Below are 17,838 nucleotides of genomic sequence, written 5' to 3'. Positions count from 1 at the left end.
AGGACAGCCATTTATGGCGTATGACAGCTTGAAAAGCAACGCTTTGCACGAGACGTTGCCATACACGGAGACAAGACTGACAACCCAGCTGCTGCCTTTCTTTTGAAAGCCATTCCTTCCTAGGTGGTCACTACCAACCCTGGCTGGAGTGGCAGCAGCAGCATCCAAACCCTCCTCTGCTGGGACGGCTTGAGTGACACAAGACCTTTACTTTTTGCGATAGGGCCAAAAGAAAGATGTTTGCCAAGAGCTGGTGGATTCACATTTAAGAATGGCTATAGCTTTTCCAGTCTTTCAATCTTTAAGTATCTTCCCAGAGACATGAAAATGTGTAAATAAGTCTGCCAGCTCCGGTTTTCACTTTCAGCGCCAACTTCTTAACGAAAAAGTCTCCGTTGAGTCCAACAGCATTTAATGCTCTATCATTAACAATTTGCTTTTCTCCTGTCCTGAAAAAGGTATTTGATAATATAAAGGACTCTTGACCCTATGACGTGTTTTAATGGGGTCATTTATATCTTTCATTTTAGCAACCTTTACCTTGATGTTACCATGCTTTAACTGTTGGATCGACTCGCAGTAACCCATTAGACACTTATTTCACAGCACCCTCCAGGCTTTGCAGAGTTGTACCCTCTGCAATACTTTGCCACTCGTTTTGCTGGGCTTTATTTTGTTGGGTTTTACAGGTAGGTTGGCAATGTGCAGATTTCTCTGCAGTTCATCCTGCTCCTGCTTCCAGTGACTGCAGCCAGGCAATGTGGGGCTCCACTACCCCCTCTGGATACATCTGCTGTAGCTAACTGGAATGGCTGGACCTCCATAGGCCACTTTTTCAATAGTGTCCTTCAATGTTCCTGGTTGCTGCACATCAAGTGTTCATTCTCCAAGGATTCCCAGAAAAACCATGTGTTCCAGCACAGCCAGTATTTTCCTTGTCCCATGTAGTCTGAAAGCTATTAAAAGAGGTGGTGGGGACAGAGAGGTGGCTGGATGCTGATGAAGTTGGGGACAATTACAGGAAACGTGGTGGCTCATAAAGCTTTGCCCTGGAGCCAGCAACCAGTTTTAACCACAGACGTCTACACTGGGACGTAACGCGTGATCTCGTATTGTAACTATGTGGTAGCCTCGGCTGTCGGGAGTAGGACCAGCCCATACAAGGGCAAGGCAAACCCAAAGATATTTCCACTGGTTTTTGATCAAGAGCCTTGCCTCTCCAAATGAGCTCCTTAAAGCACAGAAGTAGGAATGATTTTCAGTCTTTTGTATGTCTCTTATTCGGAGCAATATAATCCTTTGTAGCGGGATTTGGAGATGGTCCAGCTGAGTGACCCTACCTGCACGAATCTGATCTAATAAGATGGTTTTATCCCCTTTTTGTATTTGCTCATTTCCATGAGAATCTTCTCCTTTTTTTTCTTTTCCCACCTGTTGCAGAGTATCTTGCTGATACCCATGAAGACAGGAATGGTGGTTTTGGGGCATTTTGGTGTATTGCACCAAGCGTGTTGAGTGGCCCATGGGCAGAGCTGTCAGGGTACCCCACTCCCCATGCCGGGCTCCTCAGGGAACTCGTGACCTCCGCTGTGCTCTGCTGGGTGGTGGCTGGAGACAAGCTGAGTTTGGTATATACGGAGCAACATTTACAATCTTACCTATTTATTTCTTCCCTGTTTTTCAAGGAAACACATAAATACATCCGAGCAGCAGTTTAAGCATCTGGTGGAGCATTGTCCAACCAGTCTGGTTCATCAGGGAGCTGGGGCTGGTATTACCCCGTGTTAGGTGTTGGAAACATGAGAAAAGCAAAACAGTGAGAAATCTGAAAACACACATTTCCTTGACGCTGGGTGCCCAGAGCAAGCACAGGATGGGATGGAGGTCCAGTGATTTGTGTTTGTTGTGGCGTCAAGGAGGAATGCGAAGCGGGGTGTGGGCCATGTGGTCCCATTCTTTCACTCATTCCAAGGACAGATTTATCTCCTGCTCTACTCTTTTCTCTCAAGGGATGATTTTTTCAGTAGCTTGCCAGCCTTGTTCCTCATCCTCCCTTTTTTCCCCACAGAAAACAGCTGTACCCCTAGTACCAAGGAATGTGCCGTGTCGTTACTCAGAAGGTAATGGTTTGAGTCCCACCCACTCACACATACAAACTAAGATAAATACTACCCCAAGTTTGTACTAACTTGGAGGGACAATTATCCGACACCAAATCGGAGGGACAGATCGATGGGTTTGTGCTCTTGCCCCCCCCCAGAAGGGACGCCTTTTGGTAAGATTTCCTTAGCTACGCCGAGTGTATACCCGGGAACTTAGTGTGTGTGATTGGAATCATTTTTCTTTTGTGTAGTGCTATATAACCAACCTGCAGTTTGTGCATTTATCATAGGCAATCTTAAAGAATCTGTAGATGTTGCATAAAAATAAACCGTCCTATTCGTGAATCTGACGGCTTCTCTTGAATGCAACCAGACTTACAGTGCGTGGGCTGTTTGGGCTGGGTCAGACCTATAGTGACAGCCACTAATCCTCACTATTCATGAATCTGATGGCTTCTTTTGAATGCAGCTGGGCCTACAGCATATGGGCTGTTTGGGCATCCAGGTCAGGCCTATAGTTACGGCCCCAGTTGACATACCTATTAAGAGATAAGTCCAGCCGCCCCCAGCCCCTCTAATCTCTGAGGACCAGCTAGAACACAAGGGGATTTATCTCTTACCACATGTATTTTCACCCTAAATGCAACACCCAGTTAGCCCTTCATAGACGTGCCAGCCTTCATTTATGGAGCTCTCCTGAGGACTCCTGAGAAGCAAAACCCATCCTACCTCCTACACAGCTGGTGCCTCTCTGCCCAGCTCAGTTTCCATATCTTGTCCCCTTCTTGTTACTTCTTGCAATGTCTCTAGAGGACTCGGGCAAAATGGAGGATACCCCTTAGAGGCCTCAGTGGATCATCTTTATTTACATCTGTTCTAGCTGCACTCAGCCCTAGGTGTTACTTATTTAGGTTTTGTGGAAAACTGGGTGTTTGGAGCCAGGAGCAGGAGGATCAATGCGAGCTGTTTCCCGCCGTGTTTGCCCTTCATGCTTGGATCCCCTGCCATTTTATCAGGTGAAAGTGTGAAGGTTTTCCTCCACACCAGCATGTTGGCTACGTCTAAAACTTCAGCCAACCTAGCAACTCTTCCATTCTCCTTTAAGGAAATTCTCCTTAAATTACCATCATTTTGTCAGCACCAGGCATGCTTCATTATTAATAATTAAGTAGGAAAACTGCCTTAGTATCAGTGTTGCTGACATATGTCTTGAGTTGGAACCAGGCTTCCAAAGAGAATTGCTTGAAAGGGGTAGTCAGGGAAGCAATTTCCTCGATGGTGCATGCTAATGCACATCTCCAAGCCTGTCTTGGAGCTGCTGGAGCCGGGGAGTCGAGCAGCTCCGTTGAATGGTGCCTCCTTGGGGATCAGTGTCTTGTTTCATCAAGGCCATCTGCTTGCAACACAGCCTCAGTCAGCTCCAAGTCCTACAACAAGCTGCTTTCATTGCTGGCTGGAAATGGTTTGAAAAATCTGAGTGTTGTAGGTAAACATGACGTGAGGCTATGGGATATAGCCATCCAGGGAGTTATCTCGCCGGCAGGCATTTACGGGGTGTTAGTGCACATGAAGAGGGGCCCAGAGCTGCTCAGGCATCTTTCTGCAGACCCATCCGAGGTGTGAGCTGGAGCTGTGCTCCGTGCCTGTGCCGACGGCCGGCGGAGGGGGCGGGATGGGACATCCCTCGTGTGCCACACGAACCAGCCTAATAACCAGGCTGCCCTGAAGGCCCAGCAGGGCTTGAGTCAGGCTTTGCCCTCGACACACACAGAGGTCTCAGTTTTGCAAAGAGAAATTCTGCAGATATTCACTTGCTGTTGGTGGGATGATAAGGTTTTGCAATGCGAAAGCCTGTGTTTATATTCAAGGGGCTATATTCAAGGGGAAGAGCTCAATGAAACTGCCTGCCGGGTTAAATAAATCCTCTGCATCCCCTTCTTCCTCAAGCTCCTCTTCGTCACCGATTCTGTGCATGTCACCGGGCATCAGAGCCGCCTGTGATACGTATGCCAGGGGTGCTTTTTTGAGAACCACTAGTTAAGCTGATTTATTTTGTTGCCTCTGTATCCCTGGGGTCCCTATGAGCCTACTCACCAAGTGCACAGGGCAGAGCTGAGGCTGCTGGCGAGGCAGATGCCGGTGTGCTCACAGCACAACACGATGGTGTTTTCAGAGATGAAACGGGGCCTTCTCAAAGCAACCGCCTTGACAATGGCTAAACAAATAATGTGAGCAGTGCTTCCCATGCTAACCAGTATTTCCCAGTGCTTCCACTTGCTTCCACTAGCGCTCAGATGCTGCCACTTCTTCTCTTTCCCCTTCAGCTGTGCACCGACCCCCTGCTGCAGCTCATGCCAGAGGGTTAAATGTGCTCTTCCTCCCAGCCCTAGTCCCTCATCGCCCGTCGATCACTGCCTCCTGCATCAGGCCAGTCAGCCCACACTGCTTTCAGGAGGATTTAGGCTACAACACCTAATTTACCACTAACAGGACTTAAGAGGGAGTGGCTGTACATCTGGGCTGAGAGCTGATCCATAGGGCAGGGTCATGCATTAAGGCTGGAAGACAAGCATTTCACACTCTGCCCCAAAACGATGCCAGCAAAATGCGGTGTATGTAGAGTTAGGTTAGGTATTCCAGGCCTGGGATCATCTTTTTTTTCTGTCCTTCCCCAGCCCCTTGGAAGATCGCTGCTCCTCTCATGGGGAATTCAGACCCGAGGTCATCCCCGAACCCCAGACTGGGCACGGGAGCATGACTATAAATACAAATTTTCAACGGCTGCCCCACCCAGTTTGGAAATATAGATCCATGTAGCTTTTATTATTTAATTTTTGTTTTTACTTTTCTTAGATTTCGGGTTTTTGTGTTTGTTTTTGGCGGGTCTTATTTGTATGAATCGTACAGCTCCACCACCCAAGGTAAGGAAAATGCTAGCATCCCAGTGGCCAATTTGCACTTTGTTGAGGAACAAGTGGAAGAAATACTGTGTTTAGTTATCTCAGCCTGCCTACCATGATATTTTCCCTAATACTTGGGTTTAATGAGATAGGAAATCTAGGCCATTGTGTGCTGGTGGATATCCTCATCCTTCCTTCAGCTAAATATGTTATCAGATAGCTTCCACGGAGATGAGCAACTGCTTCCTTTGAACTTATGAACCGTCAGGATTCACTAATTTGTTTAGACCACCTGCTTGGCTAATATTACCACAAGCCTCTTGTTTTCTCTCCAAGGTGGTAAACAGAAACGTAGAAGGTACCTAAATGCTGCTGTACCGAGCCACCCCAGCATGCCGGCAGCAGAGGTCGGCCAGACCACAGCTCTGCCCCAGCCAGATAACGACAGCACAGACCATGCAAAGCCTCGCTAGCAGCCTCCACTTTTTTGCCCCGGGGCTTGCAGCCCTGCAGAAATACTTCAGCTGGATCCGTGAAGATCCCGGTATCCCCCAGGAATTGCCATATAAAATGGAATTACCCCGCTTCACCACTCTCTCTGCCTTTTGTTTGTGCAGAGCTGGCTGGGGTGTCTCTGCTCCCAGGACATAGTGGCTGCACATTGGATGCTCCATGGGGAAGAGAGTTAACCACAGAGGTGTTGATGAGCCCCCCCCACCCCAGCCAATTAGCCCTAGAAAAGGAGATTTGCTTCCAGCCAGCTTGGGGATCTTTCTACTGCACCGATCTGCAACGGGCACCCGCCCCGCAATGCATCTAGTGATGCAGCAGGGTATTTCTTCCATGAGTCGCAGATATATTTTTTAATTACCATAGAAACCTCCAAACATCACAGCGTATGCCGTTACATCAGGATCTCACTCCTCCACATCTGCTTCCTGGGGGCACTATGGGGAATGGGTACTGTGGGGTCCTGGGTGGCGGATGATTCTTTTGGGTTTTATTTCACAGACTCTGTGGCTTTGGTTCTTTTACTCTCGCTCGTTCATGACTTGCTGCGTGTGGGGGAACACCATCTCTCGCCGATCTGCCCGGCCTCACGGAGGGCTGCGTTTGATATTTCAGCCCTAAATATTCTTCTGATGGCTGCTGTTACCACTTTAGATGTGCAAAATGCAAAACCTGAGAGGCGTTATCGGCAAAGCAAAGCTTGGCAACCCTTAAATTAGCAACGTGCAAGCACGCGGCATTCTGCCCGGAGCTCCTCGTGCCGTTAACGCCGATGCTTTAACGAGCCTCGATCCATGTCCCTGTGCAAAACGTACACACCGGCACGGCAGATGGTGTATCCTCGCAGCTCCACGGGCCGTCCCTCAGCACGCCCGGCCGGCGGGAGGACTGTCGGCGTCGAGGTGAGGGGAAAGGGGCTCTTTGATTGACCATTTATTAGGATGGAGCTGGAGGATGAGACAGATGGTTGGGGTTTGTTGGCAGGGAACTCCGCTCCTGTTTGTTTAATTAGTCACCAGACATACTGAAAGCTAAAGCGTGTTACACGCAAACACGTAAGCGGGGGGAGATGGACCGTTTGCACTTGACGTATAGGAGCTGCTGGAAGCGACTTGGTGATCCTCATCGCGTGGTCCTGCTGCGGGATCGACACTCCTGCACACGGGATCGGGCATTCCCGAGGGCTTCGAGCAACATTTATCTCCCTGCTACATTTTTTTCCCCCAAAAAAGAGATGGACTCAGCCGTGTGCATTGCTTTTTAAGCCAAAGGGTGCACAAACCTGGAGTTTTCCTTTCTCCAGCACCCACCAGAGCACACAGGAGTTGCCAGTGGAGGGGTTCGGCCCTTGCTTTGCCACGATCCCATCACATCTCCCTCCCTCGCCATCTCTCGACACCCAAACACGTCTCTGACTCGCCTCTGAGCTGCCCTGTCCGCAAAGCCACGGGGACTAGGAATTGCTGCAAAGGTGCCCGTGTCACTTGTCCCCCCATGCAGCAGCTGCACAAGGATCGGACAGCCCACATCCTTTTACAAATGAAGACGCTTTACACCATTTTTTATGCTTTATAAAGCATTAGATTCTCCTCAGTATTTGCTGTCTTCACGCAAAATGCTCGTACTTGGGGTTTTTTTCCCCCCGTTTCCCTTCTTGGGAGATACCTGTATCACTCATCCCTCGAAGACCAGGGAAATAAAATCTGTGGGGGATACTGAGGACCCGCAACACAAATCCTGGTAGTGCCTGCAGCGTTACATCCATCCATCCCCATCGCCACCCGCCAAAACCCCGGGGCACCGTTTACCGCTGAGCGCGCCGATATGAAAAACACCCCCCCACAAAAAAAAATAAAATTTTTAGAAGACACTTTCTTGCCGATGCGACAGTGACCGGAGCCCGAAGTAGCTTTTTTTTTTTCCCTCCCCCCCAACCCCCCCCCTGCCATTACCCCGCGCTCCACTAGATGGTGGGTTCCCCCCCCCCATCCCGGCTTCCCCGCGCGCCCCGCCCCGCCCCGCCCCGCCATGACGTCACCGCTATGCAAATGAGCGGCATGTGGGGAGCGGGGGCTCGGCGCGCCGCCGGCCTCAGTCTCGCGCCGCGGAGCCGCCGCCGCCGTTCGCGCCCCGCGGCCCCCCCCTCCCCTTTCTCCCCCCCCCTTCCCCGTCCCCTTTCCCCGCCATGGCACGGCCCCCCCCAGCGCCGCGCCGACCCCCCCCCCGCTCCCCGGGGCCGCTGTGAGTCAGGTGAGTGTGACAGTGCGGAGGGGGGGAACTTTTTTTTTTTGGGGGGGGGGGGGGAACTCGTTCCCCTTCGCCCTTCAGCTGTGCTTTGCTGCAGTGGGGACACCCCCCGGGGGCTGGATGCGTGTGGGGGGGTTGCTTGGTCCCCCCATAAATGGGGGTGCTGGGTGTATGGGGGAAGTGCTTATTCCTCCCCCCCCCCCCATGCGGTTCTGGATGTTTGGGGGGGTTGCTTATCTCGGGGCGCTGGATGCGTTGGGGGGGTGCTTATTCTCCCCCCCCTCCATGGGGGTGCTGGACGTATGGAGGGGGGGGGGCTGCTTATCTCGGGGTGCCGGATGCAGTGCGGGGGTTGCTTATTCCCCCCCCCCCGGCGGTGCTGGATGCATTGAGGGGGGGTCCTCCCCATGCCTGGGTGCCGCGGGGAGGGGAGTTCCCTCCCTCCCTCCCCTGACGGGGTGCTAGATGCATTGGCGGGGTGTGTGGGGGTGCTGATCCCCCGACCCCCCCTCCCCGGGGTGCTGGGTGCACTGCACGGGGGTTGCTTACACCCCCCCACACTCCCCCGTGCTGCTGGGTGCACCCTGGGGGGGCGCTGGGTGCAGTGGGAGGGGGTGCACCCCCCCCACCTCCCCGAACCGGGCTGGGGAGGGGGGGGGCTCGAAGATCTGCTCGTTCGAAGAGGAGGAGGAGGGGGAGGAAGGCAGCGGGGCTGCGGTGCCCGGGCCGCTGCGTGCCAGGGCCGAGGGCGAGCCTTCCTCCTCCTCCTCCTCCTCCCCCCCCTGACGCCCCCGCTCTCTCTTCCAGGTGTGAGGCCCCCGACGCCCCCCGCCGCCCCCCGCCGGGAGGAGGCAGCCCCCCCGCCGCGCCCTGCCCTGCCCGCCGCCGCAGCCTCGCTGGGGGCAGCCCTGACGCTGGGGTTTTCCTTTTTTTTTTTTTTGGCTTTTTTTTTTTTTTTTGGTGCCCCCCCCGATTCCCCCTCCTTTTCCCCCTCCCTCCCTTGTCACCGTCAGGGACTCCAGCACTGCACCGGAGCCAGAAGAGAGGGAGCAAAACCCAACCCAGGCCGAAAGCTGCGTCCAAAACAAAACCCACCCTTTTTATTGCGAAGGAGATTGTTGTTGTTTTCCATTTTTATTATTATTATTTTTTAATCCTGACCCAAGACTTAGGGGAAGAGAGTCGGGGCAGGGAGGCTTTCCCGGTTATTTATTTTCTCCCCCCGCAGAGGTGTCTCCTCCGGCCGCCGGCTCACCATGATGTTTCGAGACCAGGTCGGCGTGTTGGCCGGTTGGTTCAAGGGCTGGAACGAGTGTGAGCAGACTGTTGCGCTGCTCTCGCTGCTGAAACGCGTCAGCCGGACCCAAGCTCGCTTCCTCCAGCTCTGCCTGGAGCACTCCCTGGCAGACTGCACCGAGCTCCACATCCTCGAAGGGGAAGCCAACAACCCCGGTGAGTGTGGTGGTTTTTTTTTTTTTTCTGTAACCCTTCTTGAACGATGCTCTAATGCAGGCAAAATTTAAAAAAAAAAAAAAAAACAACAACAAAAAACCCCCACCGAAAAGCAACCACCCAAGAGGGAGGTTGGTGAGCCAGGGCTCCTCAGCGTGATTGCATTAACAGCTTCTCTCCTTACGTTTTATTTTTTAAACGGGCGATGGTTTATTTCAGTTTGATTTTTCACAGCAAACTACTCCAGTCTATGGCGTGGTGTAACTACGGTAGCATGAATGATTGGTGTTTTTTTTTTTTTTTTTCCTCTCTTCCCCCCCACCCCCCCCCCCCACCCCCCTTCCTCCTTCCATGCAGTTTCCTGTGAAATAAGTAAGTCAGGTCACGTAGAGTCTGGATTTTCTAGGCTTCTTTTGGACAACGTGGCTTGCTTTGCTTTCTGCAACATGCAGAAGCAGCCCATCGCTACCTTAGAGGAACTGTTATTTTCTAAAGGTCTGGGCAGCTGCGTTACCCTATTTTATTCATTTATTTTTTTAATGTGGCAATTCCTATTTCATCATTCAGATCCTGTTTGGACGCATTTTTTTCCTGCGGCTCTGAATACCCCCTTGTGTTTCAGTGGAGCTCTAAGAAAATATGAGTAGAGCGTTTTACGTTACTGAACGTACAGGGTGCGTTACAGAAAATGTGCACGGCTACAAAAGTGTATTTCGGTTTTATTTACACACCATTACAAGTTAACTCCGCAGAAGTAAATGGAGTTAGAGCAGGGTGAAAACGGCACGAGCGGTGTGCGAATTGCGCCGTGTGTTAACGTGGTTGTTTATGGGTGTGTATGCAGCACAAACATGTATGTCCCTGCGTGTGTGTGTGTGCAGATACACGCAGGGATGCAAGTCGCTTTAAGCAGAGTTTCTGAAATACAGAGTACGAGTAGGGAAGGCGAAAATCTGTCTTTAAGTTCCATAGTTGCGTTTCCCCAAACCCTCCAAAAAAAAAAAAAAAAAGGCAAAGCAAACCCTCCCCCTGTTGCAAAGCATCCCTTTTGTTTAAAATCTCGGGGTGGGGGGAGCTGGGAGCTCTTGGTTTTTGGGCTGTATGTGTCGGAAGGGTGCCGGGGAGCGGCCGGTTGGGTTTTGTGAAAGGTGGAAATCTTGCGGGCTGGCGACGGCCGGATCCCGAACGGAGCCCCCCGTGTTGACGGAGCGGGAAAAAATGTGGGGTCCTTCTCCAGCTGTTCCCGATTAGAGCACCGAGCCGGCAGGATTTGGCAGCTCGCTGCCTGTGCTGCCATTTGATGACAAGGTCCAGCGCAACGCCGTGTTCAACCGAGAACGGATTTAAGTCCTTCTGCAGGAAACCAACCCCGGGGCTGCTCCTGGATCGGGGCTGGCTACGAGGGGGGAGCAAGGCTGGAATTGGCCGTTCCCTTATATAGCTCGCAGGAATGAGAGGGAGGAATGCTGCTGAGTGCGTCTGGGTGCAATACTGCTGGTTTTATAAACAGCTGAAGGGCCAAACCTCATCCATTTGGGTGGGGAGGCCCCCGGGGGGGGCAGGGAGGGAGCATGCTCTCTAAACCCAGCTGCTCTGGGATAAATGTGCAGCCTCCCATGCCGGCCTTAGCACGGGCTTGCTGTGATTCCTGCTGCAAGTCGGCGTCAGCAATATATTTTTAATTTTATTATTTTTACCAGTGTCGCAGTTATTCAGTTGGGTTGTGTCGGTGGTGATAGCCGTGTCCCCTCGGTTGGTCAGGTAATTAGAGGGGGTTGATTTCCCTCCTGACCGCGCCAAAGGCGAATTATGAAGGAAGACAGTGTTTTGAAGTCCTCCCAGATACAAAGTCACGCATGGCTGGCTGTGTGGTGGCATTTGCTCGATGTAAGCCAGGGTGGAAACCAGGGGTTGGACCCTTCCCATCTCTACTCGTGCAAGCAATCCCTGCTTGCCCCTGTAATCCCGTTGACCTTGCTTGGCGCGAGGATTTCTCCTGCGAGTGAAGCTTGGCATCCAGCCTCCTGCCTGTCCCTCAGTGCGTTTGTGGAGCTGCCTGCACTTTCCCTGACATTTCTTCCAAAAATGAGCTGTTCCTCCAGGGCATTTGTAACTCCAATAGCAAAACCTGGATCCGCCGAGTTCCTCTTTCTCGCCAGACACCCCTCCATACTGCTTTCCCATGGGATGGACGTATCTATGCGTCCTGCAGAACAGGACACGCACTTTTCTGAGCTGGGTAATCCTGTTGCGGTGGAGGGAAGGGTAGCTGAGGTGCTGTTGGGAAATAGCTTTTCGTCTCCAGTGTTAATGCTGTCTTCTTCATAAAACCACCTGTATTTTTTTAAATAGCTGCTATTCAGCACCCATTTTGCAGTTTGACATTTGTCGCTTGCCTGGCAGTGGAATCACACCAAGTTCTTCTGAAAAGCAGTGTCATCATCTAACCTTGAGTTACTCTTTACTGTTTCAATCCTGTTGTTTGCTTAACTAATTTGAGCTTGATTCCTGCCCAGGCTGGGGGCTGAGGTGCCTCCTGATATGTTTTCTTGGTGTTTGCTGACTTGGAAATGGTGGCTCCGTGCTTGTAGGTGCCCCAACAATATCCTCGTTGATGTTGGTGACATGGCAATGGTGGTGTGCAAGGGACTGCGGGGTGATGGGGGTGCAGAGCTTGAATGTAAGACGTGGTGAGGTCACGTTCAATGAAGCATAGATGAAATCCTCCGTCTGGCAAGGGGTGTCACCACGAGTTAAGTAATGCTGGTCTGAATGCAATGTGCTGGTCTAATGTGCTGGAGCAAGTGTCCAAATTGACATAAACGGTGGGTGCTTGTGAGAAGCGAGTTGTTTTGTACATGTGGGACTTGTTGCTTGCCCTAAGCCCCTTGGGGAGGTGAGAAAACTTGAATGTTATCCCTATTTTACAACTGTTAGAAGGAGGTGACAGCCCTGCTGTGTTCCTTGGTGGATGGGCACCATCCTTGGCACTATCATCACCAACAACTGAGATCAGTTGGGGCATGAAATCCTCGCTGTCTGGTCAAGCTGGGCTCATGAGCCTTCGGGTGTGAGGACCAGGCGTGGAGGAAACCTCCTCTCAGCAAAGGTGTCCAGGTTGTGTCTCGCCTGGTAGACTCCAAATGAGAGGTCTGCTGTATGGCAGATGAGATGGGGAAACCTCAAGGAAGAAAAATAACTCTTTTTAACTAGTTAATTGATATGGAGAAGCAAGTATATTTATTTTGAAGGAGGTTTGTGGGTTTTTTTTTCACAAGTGTAAGGGTATTTTTGATAATGGCAGCCAAGCCCTCTTCGTTAGGACTGCAAACCCAATGTGTCTCTGCTGTGTAGAGCCATGTATGACTCTCAGAAAGCCCTGAGGAGCCTCCTGCTTCTGTGATTCTTTGGATACTTGCTCAGGCATGGAGAGGTGCCCACCCCAGATGAGAAACATCTTGCAGAAGGCTACACTGGTGTCTTGGAGCCCACCAGCGATGTGGTGTGGGGGCTGTACAGATCACCTGCAATCTGTAGTGCATTTAAAGGTGTTGCTTGGTTATAAAGGTAAAGTAGAAGTGAGAAGCAAACATGGAAGGAAATCTGTACGTTTCTTCATTAGGTGAAGTGTACAGCTTGTGGTTATCCTAAATGGTGGCTGTGAGTAGCCTCACAGAGCTTTAATGGTTTAACTGGTGAAGAATGCAAGTTGCTGCTAATTCAGTTTGAGTACGAATGGCTTGGCGTGCCGTGCATGGAGAAGAATATGGAAACCATATTATCCATGCACAGAAATAGAAGTTTCAGGTATTACATAGCGCTATTTAAAAGCCTGCTATAACTTCCTTCCTTCCTTCCAGCCTGGCCTTGCCGGGCTGCTTCGGTCCCAGCTGCTCGGAGCCATCAGGATGTGGCGACCTCCTCCAAGCCACCAGTAAAGGTCAGGCAGGAGCGTAATGTGTCCCATGGTGGGAGCGGGACCCGAGCTCCTCCTGTGCCCGGCCGGCTGGGGCTGAGAAACTGAGGGGTGCTGGCTATGGCCGCTCTGCGGGGTACAGGCCCGATGAGGAGATGGGGGGCTGCTCTATCCACCAAACGTGGTCTCTAGGCTTTTTGTGTTGAGTGTGGGGTGTGCTTCTGCTCTCAGGGGCTTGGGCATCCCCTCACTGATGGCCAGGGGTGCGACTGGGTGGTTGTGTGGTTTGTTTTTTTTTTTTTTTTCCAAGAGTAGTCCCACATCCCGTCCCACCAGCCCCAGCTTCAGATCTGCCACGGCTTCCTCGCTCCTGCAGTCTCTGCTGGTCGACAGAGATGCCCGGAGGCTCTTGTGAGACCACCAGGCATGCAAACACCCATCTGCGCTGGTGGTAGCAGAGTGACAACTTTAAGCCCTCGGTCTTGAAGGACAACAAGCTTTCTTTGCCCTGTGCACAGGCCATTAACTACTTCACATGTTAAGGCCAAAATCTTTATTTCATTTCGGCAGGCTGTCAAGTATCACAATGAGAGCATCAAAATGACCTAGATTTCTCGTCCTGGGAAGGACTGGCCAGAGGAAGAGACAAGGGTTGCAGGGAGTGGTGATGTCTTTAATTAGACCAAGTGATGCAGCTGGAAAAAATGGCCAAGCACAGAGGTGCACCAGCTCAAAGGAGGACTTGTGTGGTTGTGGTTGGTTTTTTTTTCCCCCCTCCAACTGTACCAGCTGGTCTATTAAAAGGTATTACATGTTCCTGCAGACCTCACCTCTTATATCTTTAGGTCACTGTGGCTCCAGCCCTACGACTGTTGCTGCAGTCTCCCAGCTCATTGGGAAGCTGCTCCCCCTCCGCTGTGCAAATTTTGCTGTTCGTCCCCAGTGAACCCCACTGAGGGAAAATCATCCCAGTGCCCAGTTTGAAGTTCCTTTTTTAAAATTTATTTATTTTTCTTGGCTTACTGTTGCATTGCGATGCTGAACTCTAGTTTAAGTGCTCTTGGGCTGTGCAAGAGCATCGCTGGGCTGTCCCGTGGCGAGGACTGGAGAGGCCAAGCAGGCATCCTGAGAGGAGAAGGGGGCGAGTTGCTAAGCCCTGTGCTTGGTGGGAGCAATAGGAAGTTTTAAGTGCAATGTCAGACACTGGCATCGCATGATCCCTCTGCACACTTGTCTCTGCCTGGAGAGAGGTGTGAGCAGCCCTGCCAGCTCCGCTCATTAAAAATCACGAGCTGGGACTCTTAAATGGAGAGATCTGCCGAGCTGTTGGACACTGTCTTCTTTTCTTCTGTACGCTGTTGCCTGAGTTGCTGCCATGCATCTTGCCCAGGTTTTGTTTGCAAACTTGAGGGCTAAAAGCTATCTGTGCTGGGTTTTTGGGAGAATAGCGAGGCGAGGGGAGGGGTGTAGAGGTACAGAGCAATGTTAGCCAGGGGCTTTGGGCAAGGCCACACACCCAGTATTCTCTTGCAATTCAAAAATATTTTTATTTTTAAAGATGCTTTTCAGAGTAGCTGTGGGAAGCACTGCAGGCCAGCATTTGGCTCATGCCAGCCCTGGCTGGAGGCAGGTCTGTGGCGTGGCGTGAAGAAGGCTCCCCTTGCTCTCCCCTGGACCTGGGGGAGATGCCTCTGGGCTTGCACTTAACTCTCCTACATTTTCTCCTGTTTGCTTAAAAACGCCTTCCCTCGTGGTTCCTGGCACGCATCCCTTGCAGGAGGAGGAGGAGGAGGGAGAAGCTCCCTGTAGCTCGCTCCCGAAGCACCAGCAGTACCAATGCCCAGGTCTCCTCCACCGGGCAGGGCTAACGAGGGCTGGGTAGTTTGGTGGTGGGTGTGCCTCTTCCCATGAGGCAGAGCTTGTGGGGGAAACTTTTTTTTTTTGGGGTGTAGAAAGGCTTAAAGCGGTGGAGGAAAAAGTTAACTAATGAGAACAGCGTGGTTTGCTGCCTGGAGCATGGTGTGGTGCAAGCGGGTCTGCCCACGGGTGGGCTGCTTTCTCCCAAAGAGACTTTTCCATACTTTGCAGTGTCTTTTTAATTATTTTATATATAATGCATGCCTTGGCGAGGGGCCTGATGTCAGGGTTAATTTTCCCACTGACTGAAGCTGGGAAAAATCCTGCTGTTGAAGTGCATGTAAAAGATACAGAGAAGCATTTCATGCATCATCGCAGAACTGAGCTGGAGTTGTCTGCCTGGCCCAGCTTGTTGTCCCTTGCTTTCTATCCAAGTGCTACCCTTCTGTGCAGGTATCTCCTGTTTGCGCTTGGAAAAGTAAACGAGATTAAGTTCTGCCCCATGACGGTGGGTGCAAGGCTGTATGTGAAGGGGAGGAACCACACAGGGCATCGCTGACGGCGTACAGCAGTCTTCAACCTGTCAGGATACAGATTGATGGGAGAGGTCAAGGGTAGCTTTAGATCGGGAGCTGAATAAGAACCAACTGTAGAGCCATCAATTAAAATAATCTAGTTTGCGAATACACTTATCTTCAAATGAGATTAAATGGATGAATGGGGAAAGCGCTCTGCTCGTCGCCTGGGCCGTTGCCGGTGGATGATCGTCTGTGCGGTTACGTCCTGTGGCGTGTTAGACCTCAGCATCCGAACAAAGCTGCGTGCCCGCCTCGCCATTTATATTATACATGTTTGCACTTGGGCCAGTTGCTTTTAAAATAGTTGATGCTCCGGTCAGCCAGAGTTCCCTGCAAAGTTTCCCTGAAGCAGTTGGTGAAGGTTTCTGTGGATCACGGTGCAAATTTCCGTCTTCTTACAATTTCTTAAGCTTTGACCTTTCTCTCGTCTTCCATCAAAAAACACCTTTATTTAAATTGTGGCCCGTGAAAGCAATTTTTTACCAAGCTGGGAGTTATGTTTGCAATCAGCATGAGTAACTGAAATAGTAATTAGTGTGAACGCTCGTTTTATTTTAAGATACATTCGTCAGTGCGTTAGCTCTCCAGCTTTGTGCTTGTGTCTAATGTTACCGCAGATAAGCGTTTGGCGAAAGGGCACCCCTTGCACTACCCCTGCGTCCGAACCCCAGGGGTCAGAGCCAACAGCTCCTCAGGGTTGGATTCATCAGAGGGTGGAGAAGCTGGTGTACTGCAGCGCCTGCGGGGCTGCACTTTGGGGTTCCCACCTCATCCCTCCCAGTCTTCTCCCTGCTTCTTGCATGGTGCCAAGTGAGTTTAGGAGCCCACGGCAAAGCGCAAGTCCTCGTGTTTGAAACCCTTTCTGTCTGCAGAAACCCAGGATTGGGGCTTGACACCAAGGGTTGCAGCTGGGACGAACCCTTACGTGAACTGTGTGTGCACGTGTATATCCCTCTGAGTGTGCATGTGCCCTTTGTATTTTCTTTCTATTTTCACTGAATAAACAAGAGCATTACTTTTATTACTAACTCTTGGTTACACAAGAGCTGCTAAGGGGCCTAAAAGATGCTAAAAGAGGCTGTAGGCCCTGATGGAGGGATGCACAGGCTTGCATGCTCACTCCCTTTCTCTTAAAAAAAAAAAAAAAAAAAAAAAGGGGGGGGGCGGGGGGGAAGCATGTATCTTTGCAGTGCTCTGGTCCTAAGAAGGAGACCCAGAGATTTGCAGAGGTCACCGCTGAGTGTGAGTTTGGCAATGGCAAACAGCCAAGCCGGTGGCTTTCCATCTCGGCCCCAGTAATTACAAATAACGTTGAGGTTGGAGCGAGCAGATCTGTTCCTGACTTTCCACCGCTTCCTCTTCCACAGCAGATGCATTAAGTGGAGGGTCAGGATCTCATCAAAACAAGGTTGGGATTGTTTCTGTGTTGGAGAATGTGATGCTGGCTTTTCTTTGGGAGGAGTTTCACTTGGAGAGGGAATCGCTTTTCTGGTGCGGGGGGTCGCAAGCTGGGTTTCCTTTCCTGGAGAAGAGGTCTTGGGGGATGGCCCTGCAATTCAGAAGAGGTCTTGGGGGATGGCTGCTCTGATTCTGGGTAATGAGCAGAAAATGAGTCTGCTTGGGGTGGGGGCACCAGCTCCAGAGGCAAAAACCTAATTTGCTTTGTACCTGGCAGGAGTTAGCTGTGCGAGGCAGGTGCATGGGCTTTTACAAGCCTTTCCATGCAGGGAGGAAACATGTCTAAGGCAAGAGGAGATGTAAGTGAAGGGTTTATCAGCACAGGTTCACCCATCCGATGCCTGGTTCACAGTTTGCAGTTTTATTTGTGAATTTGCATGTGGTGACTCTATGGTGTGGCGTGGTTGTATCAAAGATTTTGATGAAGGTGTCTGAATCGCAGTGTGTTTTTTCTGATCAGGCTCTGTGCTTGCAGAGCGGGGTGGGCATGCAGTACAGCTCGTTTAAGGCTTCCTGGGCTTGGGGTTCCTCTCTGACATACGTGAAGGCTCTGCTCGCTGATCAGGTCTGATCTCTGAGTTGAAACCGGGGTGATAACTGTGTATTTTGCTACTATTAACTCTGGCTGCTGCCCTTTGCAGACTTTCCAGGGCATTTGAGCTGTAGCACAAAGATTTTTTTTTTTTTTTTTTTGCATTATATAAAAATAATCCACGAGGCAGAAAAAGACTTTCTCCTGTGCACGTGACCGTGCTTGAACAAATTCATGGTCATTTTGTATTGTGAGTGTGGGACTTTCTGTTACAGAAGATACGGAC

At 51.1% G+C, this 17,838-nt stretch overlaps 1 protein-coding gene across 4 annotated transcripts in view; it reads left to right on the top strand.

The window, feature by feature from the left end:
• The first annotated feature begins 7,658 nt into the window (after positions 1-7,658).
• SAMD4A (sterile alpha motif domain containing 4A) overlaps positions 7,659-17,838 on the top strand; it is a 105,815-nt gene continuing 95,635 nt past the window's right edge. The window contains exons 1-2 of one of the 4 annotated variants that reach the window (XM_074821103.1): positions 7,659-7,762; positions 8,988-9,211. In XM_074821103.1, the coding sequence (XP_074677204.1) occupies positions 9,016-9,211 (196 nt within the window). In that variant the 5' untranslated portion in view covers positions 7,659-7,762; positions 8,988-9,015. Of the gene's footprint in view, positions 7,763-8,566; positions 9,212-17,838 lie in introns of all 4 variants that reach the window. The other 3 variants (XM_074821102.1, XM_074821105.1, XM_074821104.1) reach the window with 3 other exon arrangements.

Source organism: Strix aluco, chromosome 4 (assembly GCF_031877795.1).
Source record: "Strix aluco isolate bStrAlu1 chromosome 4, bStrAlu1.hap1, whole genome shotgun sequence".
Lineage (NCBI taxonomy): Eukaryota > Metazoa > Chordata > Aves > Strigiformes > Strigidae > Strix > Strix aluco.
Note: the sequence above shows the minus strand (reverse complement) of the source record. Positions and strands in the feature narration are given on the sequence as shown.